Here is an 18,323-nt window from a genome sequence, read left to right as displayed (position 1 = left end):
AAAAATACATGCCTGATTCAAGAAGGGGGTCTAAAAAATGGCCAAAAAATATTATTTTACTAACTTATTAATTTTAAGTTAAGTTGTGTTTTATTGGTATAATGTCTGCTAGAATGCTAAAAAAATGTTCAGTGTTAAGTAAACATTTTTAAATTGTTGTTTTGTAAATTATTTTTTTCTTTAAAAAGCAAGACAAAACAGTAAAAAGCACATTTTGGCTATTTAATTTATGCAATGGTGAAAAAATTGGCAAAATGGGGGAAATAACGTGAAAAACAGTGATCGGTATTCAGCCTTCGGCCCAGTGTTTCATTTTGTTCGGCTTCGGCCAAGAATTTTAATTTCGGTGCATCCCTAAAAATGTTAAATAATCATTTCCTATTTTAATATATTTTAAACTGTAATTTATTCATTTGATGTCACACTGACATCAAATGAATGAATTTTCAGCAATCATTACTCCAGGCTTTATTGTCATATGACCCTTCAGAAATCGTTGTAATATGCTGATTTGGTGCTCAAGAAAAATTTCTTCTTATCAATGTTGAAAAGAGTTGTGTTGCCTAATATTTTTGTTGATACCGTGATACCTTTGTTTTTCAGTGTTCTGAAGAATAAAAAGTTTATAAAACAGCATTTACTTGAAATAGAAATCTTTTGTGACATAAATGTCCTTATTGTTATTTTGATCAATTTAATGCATCTATGCTGGACATACAGTGTACTAGAATTCACATTTACCTCGGACTACTTTTTCAAGCAAATTCAGTGTGGTTAACTTGTGTGCACCAAAGTTCAGAAAACCACTTTCACACCAACCAAACTCTGACGTCAAACAGACTCTGGCCTGCCCCAAAAGCTGTAGTGTGAAAGCAGTTAAAACGAACCCCCTTCCATTCCACCCGCTGTTCTTAAACCACAATCCTCCAAAGGAACTTTCCATTTGCTAAGCTAATAAAGAGCAAGAAAAGTCAGACCGGGAGCAAAAGGAGAGCATTTTAAATGGTGGAGCGTGCTGAGGGGTTTTTTTTCCACAAGCCCGTGTGTTCATATTGGGGGGGGCTCTGGGTCACGGCTTTGCACCCTTGAGGCTCCTTGCTGTCTACAGAAACCAGGCCAGATCAGTGCTTTGGCAGCAGCACTTTCAGTACTCGCTCTGTATAGAGCGTGTCGGTCTGCCACTGCTTCCACCACTTCCGAGATCGACTCAGCTTGTGTTGTTTGTCAGTTCCCACTGGTATGCATGACTTTATCCCTGTGAAAGAACTGCTTCCAACTCTCAGGGGGAAAAAAACCCTGAACAGAGCCGCTTTGAAGCGAACGCACATACGTGTTGCAGATGTTTGTGGTGCCGACATAAACAAGCACAAGGCATGTGCCATCGGAGCATAGCGAGGCAGATCTTCTTTTTTCCCTCCCCTACTCTGCCTCTTCATTCTTTCCATCTGCTGGGAAAGAAGATAAAGAATAATGCCACTGTTCTTTGGAGTAACCGAAGACAGGGTAATAATAATGACGAGCTTAGCTGCAGGGAGAGAAGTCGGTTGGGCTGAGGTTGCATGGATGATGACAAAACAAGAGCACTCTGGGATTCCTTTACAGGCCTAGCGGCCCAGTGCCTGCTGAGACCATTAAGGATTATGCAATGCGGAACAGTTAGAGTCAATCAAAAAGAGCCCCCCAGGGAAGAGAGATAGGATGCTAGATTTTCTCCCACGTGTCCACTTTAATTGCACGCTGGAGAAGAAAAAAAAATGCTTCAATTACAGTACCGTCCAAAAATTTTGAGAGCATTTTTAAATGTTTATGCTCACCAAGGCTGCATTTATTTGATCAAAAATACAGTAAAAACAGTAATATTGTGAAATAGTGTTAGAATTTAAAATACCCATTTTCTATTTTAATATATTTTAAAATATAATTTACTCCTCTAAATATGAGATTCCAAATTTATTCATTCAGCAAGGTGTTAAAAAAAAAAAGATAACAGCCATCTAGAAATCTCATTTCCTCATGGTTTAAAGGTGCTGACAACCTCCTCGCTGATTTGTGGATGTGTTTTCATTAACACAAAGTCATCACTGGCAATCAAAACCTGAAAACTGCAGCATGCATCTGCTAAATGCTGTAACATGTTTCCCTATTACTATTTCAGAACCCAATATTCCACCCTAAACTTAATTAATAAATTAATATTTACAGGACAACGTAAACGGGGAGCACTTCTGGGCCCTAATCTTACGGACTCGATACATTTTTCAGTAAGCAGGATTATTGCGGATGTGTGACCATCCGCATTGCTAATCAGAAATAGAAAAACAGCCTCAGGTGAGAGAATGGCAGAAGTGAGGGGTGAAAATGCGGTCAGCGTGCTACTGTCTCTCGCTCTTGATCGCTTTTTGCATTCATTTAATCATAAAAGCATCTGGACAGAATGTAAAAAAATATATACATTCTCTAGATAATAAAGGTTCTTTATTGACATCTTGGTTCCATGAAGAACCTTTAAAATCCATTGAAACTTTCCATTCCATTTTCAAGTTCATTATAGGGGGAAAAGGTTCTTTAGATTTTTAAAATAGTTATTCACTGAAAGGTTTTTTTGGTGAATCAAAAATGGTTATTCTATTTATTTTTAAGAGTGCAGTGACAGAAAAACTATGAAAGAGGATAAAAATAGCACTGGCAAACATTTAGCTAATTACCAAATGTAGATCAAAAAAGAATGTGTTCACATTTCTGGCAAAAAGACAGTGGTGTTTATGTGAAGTGCTTTGAAAAACTAGCCTTAATTAAGGACAATTTTTAATTAAAAACTATTTATGTGGCTCACGCATCATTTTATTTCTGACCCTAATTTATTTCTAAACACAAAAAAAAATTAACTTTGTTGCATGAAAACTATTTCCTTGAGATCTGTCACAGGCAATGAGTGCAGTGACCTTGCATAGCATCTCCATTTCGAAAGCAATGTTCACACTTCCCACCAAAACATCATGCAAATTATACGGTCGAACATCTGGCTGCAAACAACACACCAAACTGTGACAGGTCCGTTGCATACAATTTCAGAGAAAGCAGAGGTCAAGAGAGGCACAAAAAGAGACTAAATAAAAACATTCTTAGGTCATATCCGCAGACAAACCATTTCTTTTTGTTTATAAGGGAAGAGGACGGTCGTGCTCACTGGCAAACACATGGATCATCCTGGAGGTTTCAAGCCAGATAAGTTTAATTGTTCTGTGTACATGATGCTGGTATAGAAAATCTATATGCTATGCTGGGTCTCATTGAAATTGATGCTGCCTTCACGCCTCTAGGCCAAAGTGAGTGAATGAGGTCCTAATCAATGGGAGGAGACAGTACAAACCAGCATGCCAGTCAACCATGGAATTACAAAGCACAGGTGCCAATCCCTCGGCATTTCATCAAAAAAATACTAGCAACTGGCTTATTAGGCAGGCATGCAGAAATGCAAGCAAATCCCTGTGTAAGGTTAATGAATTACACTTGCAATGCTCCAGAACATACATTTTCCATCTCTGTCTTCAATTCCAAGGAGTAACAGTGCCTTTTAAGAGAAAGCCTATGCAAAACAATCAACCACTGCATGCGTTCACACTCCAGCAAACCGAGCCAAGTATGACCAAGAGAGAGTTAGTGTCTGACTTACAGCTCCTGCATGTTAAGCTGCTCTAAGAGGCACCTGGTCACTTTAAGCAGGGGGTTTATGAAGAAGTTGGCCACATTTTGACTTTAAACAGAAGTGTTACGGACAAAATGGGTGCTATTGGTCTGAAAGCATAGGTTTGTGGTCCAGTCTTGAAGTTCAGCTCACTAACAGTTGTCAAGAAGGCAATGCACATTTACAAATGCTGCTGGTAGTTCCCACTGCAGTCACTTACATTTATGTAGCATTAACTTCCCCTAAATTGAACAAAAAGGTTAATCAAACCGAAACCAGCAGCTGTTTCTGCATTCCTCACTTCAATTGTACCTGTCCCGAAATGTCTCCACAACCAAGTTAGTGGTTTTATGGCCGAATTTATAGTAGTTTTATAAGAGTCTGTGACTCTGATGAGGTTGAGACAACACTATATCTTTCTCTGCCATAAAATTCACAGTACAAGAGTGACATACTTTTAAAAACGATCAAGCTTCATTCCACATTTTCCAAAAATGTCAGTAACACAACAAACGCGAGTATTTCAGTCATTCATCTGCTTTGCACAACACATCTGAGCTGAAAACCCTAGACAATACCATGTGTATATGTGTGCAGTATTCGTAACGTTTATTAATGCCTTGCTTAATGTTTTCTTCAATATATTCTAGTTATAAATATTTAAAAATAAACACACACAAACCATTTTGTGTGTATTAATACTTAGTGTATGTAAAACAACAATGCCAAGCTGAATTGAAAAACACTGCCGTGATTAACGATTAACTGATACTTGATACATTACATATGACGCGATACATATCTAAAGCAATAATTATCATTGACACATGGTAAAGTATGAATCACTCCAGTAAGTAAACAGTGTCTGACTGGTTACTTTATAACGTGGCCGGATGGCTGCTTGAGTTTAGGATCAACTATCCCCCAGCAAACTGCTTATTGTTCTCGGTTGAAACTCACCCTTTCCCCGTAAAGAAAGGCTGTCAAGCCGAGGGTTAATATCATCCAAACGTTCCTCATAATTCCTTAGTCTTCGCTTGTAAAAACGGAAAATACCGTCCCCGTGTCTGTTTCCACTTTTGGAGAAACTCTTCCCTCTCTCTCGCTCGCGCTCCAATCTCGCTCTCTCACAGGACTCAAATCCCACCGGATACGTGTTGCTTTTTTGTCTGCTTATTCCTCCGCGCACCTTTTCACACTAAAATAGGTCGTTTTCGGTATGTTTCGCCAAGTCTTGCGCGTTGAGTCTACGGCCGCATGCGTTTACAGCTGCACTCGTCTTGCAAAGGTGAATTTAACGTGAGGTCTCTCGGCCATATGCCTGAAGTGGTACTCTACTGTCGAGCCACCCGCAGGACTGAGAGGAAAATACGGGTCAAACAGAGGGAGAGCTTGAGCAATGATTGACAGATAGCCCGACCATATGCGCTTGGCCGGAGAGAGAGAGAGCGCGCGAAAGAGAGGAGACGACAACTTTTGTTTTAAGTCATGTCAGATTTAAGTACTAAACCATAATGCTTTTATGACACTACGCTATTTTACTAAATACTATGCTACATAGAAAGTTATTTATTAGTAAATTTCCAATTACTTAAATTCAATTATGTAAAGCATTTTGAGCTACCGTATGAAATGTAGGCTACTATATGAGTATTATGATGTATTTGATTTAGAATGAGACGGGGTTTTTTTTTTTCCGTGAACAGGTTAAACCAGTTTTCCACCTATTTAAACGGAATGAATTGTTCCGAGCTGTTCTCTGAGCTGAGTCGACAACTCACTGACTCATTGAACCGTGAATCTGTGCCAAATTCTTAAAGGATTTTAAATTAAATGTTTTTTAAGTGTATTTTTAGGGGTGTACATTCAACAATTGTATATTAGTGGCACTATTAAGAGTACCTGCTAGAACTCACTAAATGAATTGTCAATGCAATGTCTCCCCCTAATGGACAAATGCGTAGCGCGTAGTTGTAAACAATATCATGGCGAATAATCCTGTTTTTCATTTCGTAACCTTCACTGAGTGGTCATGATTTTCATTTACTGACGACAACTACGAAACAAAATTAAGCCTGCTAACAATACCATGCATTTGAAAGGAATTATGAAGCAGTAAATTGCTTTGGAATAATTGTACTCTTGCTTCCTGATCTTGAGAACTGCCAAAGGTAACCAATTAACCTCCCTGCACACAAACACATGCACGCCTCCCTCGTCTTGCTTTACAGTCCAAGATTATTATCAGTGGCATCCTAGATTACCCCGCCAGTTAAGGTGATTGTAAAGCCTCTTCTGCCAGAACCCATGGGGCCTTCTTTGTGCCCTTAATAAACTCTTACACATATATCAACAGCTATCCAATGCTTATAATGATGCTATTAAATTAATAAACCATTTGTCTAATAGTTGATACAAAAGTAATGTAATGCATTTTATTTACCCAAATTTGCATACTTGGCTTTCTTAGTTTAATATATTTGATGATTATTTTTTTTCAATTATTCATTTCCATGAGGACTGAACTGAATAACAACATCGAAAGTGCCACCTAGTGACAGGTATTGTTATTTTTCAATATTAAATATGATTCTAGTCAATAACCATCATGCAAAACACAGTGGACAATAACCAGGGCAACAAATAATAGTTGAAAGAAATTTGCATGTTGTAAAACACACAAACGTTGTGTGGAAAGGTAGTTTTGTTGTCATCTTCCTCGTCCTCAATCTCCTCTTCACTCTGGCCTCCCTGAGGCTTCTGTGTCATTGAGCTGAATTGGCTCAAAGGCTTTCCAAGAATTCCAAAACTAAAGGCAAAAGAAAGTACAATCAGGCAACAGAGGCTATTAGAAACAATAGTGAAATAGACACATACTATGGTTTTTAGTAATTGCAAATAATATAACCAAAACATGATTAAGTATTAACTAAGTGACTTTAGCTCTTCTGTAAGCCACTCCATCAGAGCCTCTGAATCAAAGTGTTAAGTTGAGGACACTTTAAGACGTCTGAAGCTCCCAAACAGGTGACAGGCCTCTTCTTGTGGAGTAGGCAGCAGAGAGGCCATCAGAGGGGAATGCTGGGTTATGATTTTGTTCATGGCCGGGCGCCGGTTTGACTTCCTGGGTTAAAGGTCAGGAGACAGAGAGGGAGAGTATGAAAGAGAAGACGGGCCAGTAAAAGCATAAATCTTCACTTGAAGTTACTTGCACACAGAAGTTTATCATGTTACTAGCAACACATCACAAAGAAGTAAGACTTCTAAAACCTCTACATTAATATATGCGTAAATAACAGAGCATTTTTTTATTTAATTTAGTATAAATGTGTCTCAAAACATTTATATATGTGTGACAGTGGTAGAGATACTGAGGAAGAGAAAAACACAAAGTAATGTCATCATGGGAACTATATATGAAACTCTTGGAACAGCAGGTGGTGGCGACTAATATTCAAATACATAATGTTCAAAGACCTCTAAACGTTTGGGTACATAATTTAAGTTTTACATATTTCATGAATCACATATGGTATTAGTCAAATGGTTTGCACAAACCACATATAGTTCTGTCACGGTGAGTAGATGACGCCTTGATCCTGCAGACATAAATCAGGCTTATTATTTCCTGAAACATGCTCTCATCCATCACATTGTTCATTAAAGCAGCAGAAACACACATAATTGTTCTCGCAGGTATGGTATCAATAGCTGTTCTGACCTGTCAAAAGCCATATGGTGCTGTTGAGGCAGATTTATCCCCAGCAGCAGCCTGAAGTGACAGAGGGCAAGCTGCTTTTGTGCCAGCTTCACCTTAGCACACATTTCTCCAGTCATCTGCCTCTCATGTCCTCTCTGAAAGAGCGGGAAGGGTAAGGATGACATGCTGTTAATGCAATCGTCACAGATTAATTCGATTAAAAGCTGTGTTAGGTTGTTGAATAGGTTACATACAAATCTTAATTGTGCCATTTTAGTAATTAAGCACTGCTACTTTAATAATTTCATGCATTTTCATATGACTTAATTCATGCCCGGCTCAAACTCACCCCATGAGAGACTTTGGTCTTTCCTCCAGAGCTTTTTTCTCAAAGTAGCAAGAAAAGTAGAGCAGGAGATTGGCAAGAAACCGATCCAGCTCTTTGCTGCTGTGAATATTTTGGCAAAAAAATATAATTGTTCTCGCAGGTATGGTATCAATAGCTGTTCTGACCTGTCAAAAGCCATATGGTGCTGTTGAGGCAGATTTATCCCCAGCAGCAGCCTGAAGTGACAGAGGGCAAGCTGCTTTTGTGCCAGCTTCACCTTAGCACACATTTCTCCAGTCATCTGCCTCTCATGTCCTCTCTGAAAGAGCGGGAAGGGTAAGGATGACATGCTGTTAATGCAATCGTCACAGATTAATTCGATTAAAAGCTGTGTTAGGTTGTTGAATAGGTTACATACAAATCTTAATTGTGCCATTTTAGTAATTAAGCACTGCTACTTTAATAATTTCATGCATTTTCATATGACTTAATTCATGCCCGGCTCAAACTCACCCCATGAGAGACTTTGGTCTTTCCTCCAGAGCTTTTTTCTCAAAGTAGCAAGAAAAGTAGAGCAGGAGATTGGCAAGAAACCGATCCAGCTCTTGAATCGGTTGCTGTGAATATTTTGGCAAAAAAATATTTAGAATCATAGAGCTGCACTAATGTAACTGCAACTAAAAATGAGCTTTAAATTAACTTTTAATATAACTTAAGTAAATATATTAGACAATAAATAGGAAGAAATCAGTAAATACAAGTAAAAATGAACAGTAAATAGTATGAAAATATAAAAGTCATCCTCAAATAGTATTAAAAAATTAAATACATAATAAAATAAAATAGAATAAAAATTAAAAAACTTACTTTAGCAGAGATATAAAACGTAGAGGAATGGGAAGCATGTAGTTCTCCTGTAGCAAACATACTGCTGCCGCTGCAACACATTAAATGTATATTAAATCATCCTGGTTATGGGAAAAAGTCAATTTTCATATTGATTTCATTATGTACCAAAGTATACAGACCTACATTTAACATCCTGAATTGTTACACATTCCTTTTGTTAGCATTTTATTGAGGTCTTGAAGGCATCCAATTGAGTGGGTCTCACAGTATTTCTTTGAAAAATGAAACTGAGTAAATCAATTGCTCAGAATAATACATCAAAGTCCTGCATAATGACCACCATGCCAGGAGAGAGAAGTTATTAAGCCATAATTATTTCCTGATGTCTGCCAAACATATGAGCTAACGTTAAAAAAACAGAGTGCTTTTGCCACTTCTCCAGTTGCTTCCTGAACTGCTCTTGGTAGATGTACTTGTTTTTAAATTCTCTTTCACTTCTTTCTTGGCTTTGAAACTGTAAACAAACAAAACCTAATTTGCCGATTTTGAAAATTTTTTTAAAAATGAATAAATATATAAACACACACACACACACTTGTCTGATTTACTATCCTTGTGGGGACTCTCTATAGGCGTAATAGTTTTTATACGGTACAAACCGTAGCTATATTCTGTAGCCCTACACCAACCCTACACCTAAACCTACCCCTCACAGAAAACCTTCTGCATTTTTACATTCTCAAAAATACTCATTCTGTATGATTTATAAGCTTGTTTCCCCATGGGGAACTCAATTTAAATCCCCACGGTGACACAAGTCCCCATGAGTCAGCGTGCACCGGGATAGAAAAACACATACAACCACACACACACACACTCAAAACCAAACCAAACCAAATAGTGACAGACTTAAAGATCAGTTAACAGGACATGGCACCACTGTCAGTTTTTTTTTGCCTTATGAACTCCAAGCTGTTTGTTTTGTCATTTCAGTCCCAACATTCAGAGGAAGGCATCATTACCTGTCATGCAATTATTAGGGGGAAATCTGTAAGACCTTGTTTTTCTCTCTTGACCATATTAATGGCTATTTACAATAATAATAATAATAATAATAATAAAAGAATAATTTAATATAAATTATATTCAGATTTATCTCTTTGACCGGGATACACTTGCAACAATTATATCTGCATTTTTTATAATAAAAATACTAAAAAAGTTAATTATGCATAGTGACGATCCATTTCCAAATGCACAACAATAAAATAACTTCTGAAATTTTGAAATTTATTAAATAAAGTTTTATTCATCATATGTTTTAAAGCCGGTTAGGAACAGTTTGATCCACAAACATCATAACTATAATAATTGTTTAATAATATAATTTTTTAGCAATAAAATAAATGTCTCCAAATGTCTCTAATGTTTTCACATAATGAAACCACTGAGGGAAATCACTAGTGTGCAGACGGCTGCTTGTTCAGTCACTTTCGGTCTGTTCATATTCATAGTACTGCAATGGTTTTCTAGAACAGTCTCGAACACATGAGCATGTTTTCCTGCCGTTTCAGTCAGTGGTTTTGCCAAAGCTCACTCAAAATATATTCACTGTACTAGTGCTGTAAACTCCGGAACTGGGAGCGTCCACGGTATCCTAGCGACATCCAGTAACCAAAGGATGCTCCCGATAGGAAGCGCCAGTACTACGTGTGACGTTGTATGAGAAGCCACGCCCACTACGTAAAAATTCTTCCTGTTATGAAACCGATGCTTGTGAGCAAAGACTTTGATGTGAGATGCTGTTATTCGGGTGGTCACTGAATTGGAAAAGTGAGGTAACAGATCTGAAATCTTATCAAACATTTATAGTGACTGCTGCAGATTCGTATTACATGTAGATTAACCTATTTTGGCTGAACATGCCCAGAGCTTTTTTTTAAAGACAGGTGAATCGGTCTTTGTCAGTCACGTGCGTTTATTATGTGTGACGTCACCGAGGCGCCATTTTGAAGGTATCGTTGCATTGAGCAGTGAACTAAAAGTGTGCAGAGCCGTGCAGTAAAGACCGATTAAATCGTCATACTGGAGAAACAGATGCAAACCAAGTAGATACGGTACCGAGATAATCTCAGCAAATTTTTTTAGGAACCGTAATTTATGTAATTTGTCACTGATGATGATTAACAATTAACACTGATCCATACTAACGTTACCTGACGCAAAAAGTTGAGTGCCACCGGCATCGCTGCCTCCAACCTCGTTGGATATATATGATTATCTTGTTTACAGTATAAAAACTTATTTTATTTACTTATACACTTATTTGTTCTGTTTTTGTCTACCATTGATTTGCTCACATCATTTGCACAATTGTAAGTAATTACATCATGTGAGTCTCTACCATTAAACCTTACCCTGTTTGTTCACAATTTTCCGTACTTCATTTGGCTGATAACAAGTACTGATAAGTACTAATAACAAGGAGGCAATCAAAAACACATTTATGAAAATGGCATTATACATACTTTATTATTAATGCAACCCTGTGTTAAAAATCTGTTTCAAAATGCATAACAGAAGATGTGACAAGCATAATGAATCATCAACACATTGTTTTCTTAAGTGGACACAGTGCAAGTACTACAAAGAAAGCTGAATAAATTTATAATAATAATAATAATTACTGGATTCACTGATAGAGAAAGTGTACCTTCTCACTCTAAAAGCCCAATGATCAATCATCAAATCTACTGGAGGGTGATTAAAAAGTAAAGATTACTTAATAATGCAATAAATAATTCAGAAAAATACACAGGGTTATTCGAAGACAATTTGCAATTTTCTATTTTGATAACAGTGGCCTGAAAAGTTGTTGACTCAATAGTTAAAGGTAGTGTCAAAGATTTTAATAAATTATAATTCTTTTTAAAATCGTTACTGTTTATTTCATAACTGGACTAGAGTAAAGTGATGTGAGCACTCAGTTTGACCACAAGAGGGCAGTAGCTTGTCAGATATTTGCACATAATGACATTTTCGTGAGTTTATTTGCACCCGCGAGTTCTTACTCAGTACAGGTCCCAAAAAATACAGTTGACCGTTCAGTTCTGGAGCGTGAATTCTTCAGGTGCTGCAGACCAAACACTTCTATTCAGCGACTCTGCTACTGAATTTACAGCGCGACCAGTGTAGCGCGCGATTTCCCAATGAATGAATCTTATGAGCAGATTCTTTTTACTGAATAGGAAACATAACGCCTTACCGAACTCCAGTTTGAGTTCTCGACATTATGAGATTTTATGTAATCAGTGGTATTTTATAAAAATTAATGAATTCACTGTGTTTATATTTATTTCATATCCTATATATATATATATATATATATATATATTGGATATGAAATAGATATAAACACACACACACACACATATATATATATATATATGTGTATATACGCCATACGTATATATAGCCTATACGTTTATGTCCTCTCTAAAATGCCTATTAAAAGTCATTAAAAGCACAAACTTATTGCAAAAATGAAACATCTCCGATTTGTTATTGGATATATGTTCTGTTTAAATCTGTTCAAATTTGGCAATAGACCCTACAAGGCCATAAGAAATGCATTTCGTTTTTCCAAATATTTATGGGGCAAAAATACTGAAAGAATCGTTAATGAGACCGTTCAAGGAATCATTAATTGAACTCAGATTACGATTCCCATCTCTAGTCTCTTTTTTTTTTAACTAGGATAAGTAGTTTGTCAACCTTCAAGTCGTGACGGTCTTTTCTGGTTTACCGCACAGCGTCAGTTCGCGACCTCCGGCGACAGTGACGCGCACCGCTGGCCAGATGTGCGCCTGTTTACTTTAAATATAGCTCGTGCGAAGGCACCCCGAGTCTCTGAGCCAATCACGAGCGCCGGGGGCGGGGTCGACTGGAATGTTGTGGATGCGAGAAAATGAACAATGTAGCCCCATAAAATGATGCTGTGACGGATGCTATCTATACGCATCAACTGTAGGCTATGTGTGTGTAGAAGTAGCGACAGAAAAAAGGATCATATTCTGAACGCTGTGATTTGGGTGCGATTGAACGGGATTGGCGGAGTGCACCACTGAGCGTCTGCTGAAGTTCAGGGTGAGGTACTGTCATACAGAATATAACGGTGTTGCATTGTGCCTCTGCATAGCCTTATGTTTTTATTAATTTCATAGCTTATGATTTCATATGTTTTTGTAATAATCAATATCACGCTATTTCCGGGTAACTTCAATATGCGGCCGCGCGCAACCCACCCCAAGTGCACTGCGACCATTGTTTCCTTGTCATATTTCATACACAAGGCAGCGACAGCTCTCATCCACCAGGTTGCTAAAATATTAACGTGGCTGCTGGCGTTCAGTGTGCTTAATGACTACATATACAGGCGGCAGTCTCATCTCATTCATCCACACGATCTGACGCGCAATTAAGGTAGGAAACCCACATTATTATAGCGGAGGAACGCCTCTTATGATGAGCTATTACTGTCTGGAAGCCGGTAACTCAAACAAACCAGCCTCAGGCTAATTGTAGCCCGCAATGGAATATTAATATTTGCCCAAATCTTCTTCTGTATCATTAAAGAGTGGGAAGAGAGGGAGGGCACGCGGGAGGAGGTGTGAGATTACGCGAATGCTTCCGCGAGTCGCTCTGTAACTCGATCGGGTTGTAGGAGCTGGTAAAGCGAGAAGACACGCGCTTCAGAGGCGAGGAGGTTGAGAGAGAGAGAGAGGGGGGTTTGAAGATAGCCGAGGTGTCCTCTGTGCGGTTCAGGGGTGGACTATGTGGCATGAGTGTTATTGCATCACGTAATATTGTGCTAGTGAAAACAAGCAGGGCTTTTGACAGAGAGAGAATAGAAGAAAGCGTTCAGTATCGGCGGATGATGATGAGGATGCAGCCATAACGAGGGACCAACGCGATAATAACAGGTAACGCACTCAATCCGACCTTTACTCGTGATATAATGTAAAAATAAGCGAAAGTAGTAGAATAAACGTGCAAATGTAGCATTTGGTAAATCTTAATTAAATTTAAACTTAAATTTAATTATCCACATGATGGATATCCAGTGATTTCAACTTTAAATAATATAAATTAAATATATATTTAAATATAAAAATAAATCGTAGATGCAAAATTATATAAAGGTTAGTTATAAAGGTAAAACATTTAAAATATATAAAATCAAAAATAATATATGAATGTAAATTGTGCTGAATGAAAACAAAATAAGTATGATTAATATAGAAGTCCTACTGTTAAATATTTTTTTTAAAACTTGAATATTTTGAATTATTAAATAAAATCATGTGAAATGCATTAAAAAAATTGCATTGACAATGCAAGTGTATTTCAGTGAGAAATATATACACATTATATGATTTTTTTGTATTATTTTATGCAAGAATTGATCGTCAACATGTATATAAAATTGCATTGCAATGCAAGTGTATTTCAGTGAGAAATATATACACATTTATTATTATTTTTACTTCATAATTTTTTTATTACTTTATGTAAGAATGGATCATCGGCAATAGGCCCATGTAGTCTGTATATTGAAGGCAGTAGATCAGACCTTGTGATTGCAGTTAGGCATCTCAGCTATCACAGGTGATTCCGGATCATCACAGCATTTTAATGTTGAGCGTGGTAATTGTCTTTTTAATTAGATCCCAGGATACCAAGAAGTGGTTAAGATTCAACAAAGCTATCAAATCTGTGTCAGAGCAGTAATAGGTTTTTACAAGATGAGGCTTTTGAAGAAAACTAACACGTACAACTGGCCTTAGAATCTGAATAGATTTTTCATTTGATTTTTGTGCCATTATGAGAGCGCCATGTGACATGAATGAAGCGTCCACCCCTGCAGTGGAGTTGAAAGAGCAGGGAAACCGGGAGGGGACGGAAAAATGGCAGGAATCTCGGCCCTTTTGACAGGCTCTCATAACTCATTCCGTGGCGTCATACAACAAAATGTATATAACTTAATTTGGGGAAGATAAAAGAGAGGAGGGGCTTGGGAATGAATAGCCAGGCATTGTGGCACGGAAAGCTCATGTTTTTACTACGTCTATGACATTTAAAGCCGTTGAGATTTTCAGCTGCTACGTTCATACAGTTATGACTACTGCTGATATCCTCCAATTGTCCCAGCCCATCCTGTTTGTTAGAATAATTAGCCCTTGTGGCATGTGTGCGAGGAGCATATTGTTTAGACATAATTAATCAAGCCTGCTGATAATTACTGTTGTCCATAAATAAAAACATGAGGGTAGCAGCGGGTGTTCAAGAAGATGTAGCCATCTTAATAACCATAATGCACCTTTTTGCACCAGAGAGCACAAGATGGTTATTAAATCAAAACAACTTCTTTGCCCTCAATATTTCATCTTCATCCTTCAATCCTTCTTTTCCTTCCCGGCTTTTCGTGAGGATTACTGCAGAACATGTCAGATTTTTAGATTTTTCATAAACATCCTCTTCTCTGAAATTACATTGACTTTAGTCATTTGGGTCTGTGTTTTCTCAAAAGCTCGTCTGAGTTGAAGCCAGACTGATGTCCCAGCAGGCTCGACCACAAGCTCAGCATGGGTCAGTCTCAGCACCGCAAACATGCAACAGAACTAGGCTGGGATGCTGGCTTCGGCTCCGCTGTCGCTCTCCCTTGACCTGTAATGACAGAGTTTCGTGTTTAATTTTAACTCCGCCTCACCCAACTGACCACACTATTTGTATTTCGCCAACATCAGCTGCCGCTAACATTTTTTTACACGTTGCAATTCAGGGCAGCTGAAGCTAAGCTGTGGAGGAAAATCACAGAATCTGCTGTAAGTAAAACACGTTCTGTGTTTGAATATTAGCTGCTAGCTAATCACATTGGCCTAGTGCTGGTATACAATTGTGGTTGTGGTTAAGGATGTGGATGTGTTAAACAAATTATTTGAACAACATCATGCAAGGGAAACGTATTAACTAGGGTGTTAATGAAAAAAAAGTATTGCCTCAGGGAGATGTTCACGTCAAGTAGTGTACTGTAAATTGCTTTGGTTTAAAAAAAGCTAAATGAGAATAAATAGTAATAGTAAATATAATGAAAATATACCATACCATATACACTACCGTCCAAAAGTTTGGGGTCTGTAAGACTTTTTAAAAAGTTTTTCAAAAAGGTCTCTTAAGTTCGCCGGTATTTATTTAATCAGAAATACATAATAAAAAATATTTTTTATATAAATTTAATGTTATAATTATAATAACGTTTAAAACATTTAAACAAACAATTAAAAAATATTATTACTATTTAAAATAGCAGTTTTCTTTTTTAATATATTTAAAAATGTAATTTATTCCTGTGTTGTCAAAGCTGAATTTTCAGCAGCCATTACTCCAGTCTTCAGTGTCACATGATCCTTCAGAAATCATTCTAATGTGCTGATTTGCGGCTCAATAAACATTTATTATTATTATCAATGTTGACAATGGTTGCAATGCTTATTACTTTTGTGAAAACAGTGATACGTATTTGATAAGTACAATATTTGATGCACAGAAAGTTTAAAGGAACAGCACTTTTCTGTCTTTACTGTCACTTTTGATGAATTAAATGCATCCTTGCTGAAGAAAAATATTAATTTCTTTTAAAAAATCTTACTGACCTCAAACTTTTGTATTGCCAGCTATATTTGTAATCAGATTATTGTTTATCAAAATAATACATAAATTTGCAAAATATTTATAATATAAATATTTAATGCACAATATAATATAGTACATATTTATGTGTGTGTGTGTACTACATTATATTAGAATATTAGTTATTATTTTTAAAATATTGTTGATGATTTGTGTAATATTTTTTGTTTGTTTAAATATTTTCTCATATCTCAGCTTAATATGCAGACTCAACTGTGAGTTTTCCTTTTTTGGGCTGATTTCTCAAAAAAACTGTAAATGCAACGTACACTGCATACATAGTTTGTTTGACAAACCCGAACAGTCCAACACAGCAACACTGGTTCAGCCAATGGCGTGAGTTTGAGGTGGAACTCTCGGTTTGTTTGACCAATGTCCAATAGCAGGTGGTGCAGAAATCACACTTTTAACATTTAAAAGCAGAAAAATATGTAAATATATACAATATTATTTGGGCCTGTAAGGAAATGTTCTCCAAGCAGGCTTTTTAGTATGGATCTGATTTACTGTCCGTAGAGGGAGATGGGCCAGGGGAGATAAGCTCTATGTCCAGCTGTCACACACTCGTCATGTGAGAAAACGGCTCAGGCCGGAGCAGTCTGGGCAACAGGCACAACACAGGAAACTAACCCAACATGCTTACAACTGCTGCCTCTTGGCTACATCCACCTGCTCGCTGTCCATATTCACTATCCTTTGCCAAAAGACACAAGCATAGTTTTTCCCTTCGCACAGGGACTTTACAAGTGGAAAACACTTGTTCTGAAAAAGCTAATGAAGTGTCCAGAAGACAGATCACTCAACGTTTGGAAGGCTGTGTTCACTTTTTCAGCTGTTTCCTGTCATGGAGATTGAGCAATATGCCATCACATCTCGATCTCATTATACTGCCTCCAGCTTGTTTCTGGAGCCCTACCCCGTTTTGATATACGGTGTGGAGAAAGACAGAGCGGGAGAGGTTTACAGTGGTGGTGTGAAGAGAAAGCAAGAGCATTGATGAATGAGAAAAATAAAAAGTAATTGTGATAGGAGGAGGAAACTGCAAGGAAGAGTAAGAAAGAGAGAGAAACAGTCCCTGTGGGGCTGAAAGATCACTTCCTCCCTGTCGATCCAACCTTCTGTCAGCTGATGCAGGCTTGGGGGAATGATGGAATATTTGGAATGTGGTTACATAATCCGGATGTAAAATAAGGGAAGTGTATTTTTAGTTACATTAAAAAAGATGTTCATTTATTTTGAACATTACTATGGAGACAAAAACTTGACCCATATAGCTGCAAAAACGTTTAGTTAAAAGTTAGTTTTTTAATTATAAAATCCTACTGATACAGACAAAATACTTTTTTTTCGTATAACAATTCCTATTTTTAATTTGTGATGGTTCTTTTAATCTGCATTTTAATTAACTATGTTTTTCGCCTTGTGTTTCACTGTGTGTCATTTTTTTGACATGGGGGAGAAAGTAGAGGTCATTTTTTTAGAGCTATCTGCTTCTATATGAGTTATCATTTTTACATTTACATTTTTTATGTATAACAAGATTTTAATATGTATATATGAAAAAGTATTATGATGTTACAATTATAATATGATATAAATTATAATAAATAAATATTACAAAAATGTATTATATGTGTGTGTATATACATAAATAGTTTGATAAATATTGATAATAAAATGATGTAATATAAAATACACAATTATAATGAATAAAATGATTTAAAAAAAAATAATATTAAATTATATATACACTGGAGCCAAAAGTTTGAAATAATTACGATATTTTTTTAAGATGTCACTAATATTCACCAAGGTTGCATTTATTTGATAAAATACAGTAAAAACAGTAATATTGTGAAATATTATTTCAATTCAAAATAACTGCTTTCTTTGTTAATATATTCTAAAATATATTTTATTCCTGTGATGGCAAAGCTGAATTTTCAGCAGCAATTACTCCAGTAATAAATAAATAAATCATATATATATATATATATTTTTTTTTTTTTTTT

General features: G+C 36.7%; 2 protein-coding genes and 1 pseudogene across 2 annotated transcripts in view; 1 reads left to right on the top strand and 2 right to left on the bottom strand.

Moving 5' to 3' along the window:
• LOC107754266 (syndecan-2-A-like) overlaps positions 1 to 5,077 on the bottom strand; it is a 39,217-nt gene extending 34,140 nt beyond the window's left edge. The window contains exon 1 of the mRNA XM_016570645.1: positions 4,646 to 5,077. Coding sequence (XP_016426131.1) covers positions 4,646 to 4,705 — 60 coding nt within the window. The 5' untranslated portion in view covers positions 4,706 to 5,077. The remainder of the gene's footprint in view (positions 1 to 4,645) is intronic.
• Positions 5,078 to 5,957: 880 nt separating this feature from the next.
• Positions 5,958 to 16,995, bottom strand: LOC107754283 (protein phosphatase 1 regulatory subunit 36-like; annotated as a pseudogene).
• Positions 13,184 to 18,323, top strand: part of LOC107754264 (exostosin-1c-like) — a 57,168-nt gene continuing 52,028 nt past the window's right edge. The window contains exon 1 of the mRNA XM_016570644.1: positions 13,184 to 13,544. The gene's annotated coding sequence lies outside the window, so the exon portion shown is untranslated. The remainder of the gene's footprint in view (positions 13,545 to 18,323) is intronic.

This window comes from Sinocyclocheilus rhinocerous, unplaced genomic scaffold, assembly GCF_001515625.1.
Source record: "Sinocyclocheilus rhinocerous isolate Xijiao unplaced genomic scaffold, SAMN03320098_v1.1 scaffold262, whole genome shotgun sequence".
NCBI classification, from domain to species: domain Eukaryota; kingdom Metazoa; phylum Chordata; class Actinopteri; order Cypriniformes; family Cyprinidae; genus Sinocyclocheilus; species Sinocyclocheilus rhinocerous.
The sequence above is the reverse complement of the archived record's forward strand: the minus strand, read 5'-3'. Positions and strand labels throughout refer to the sequence as shown.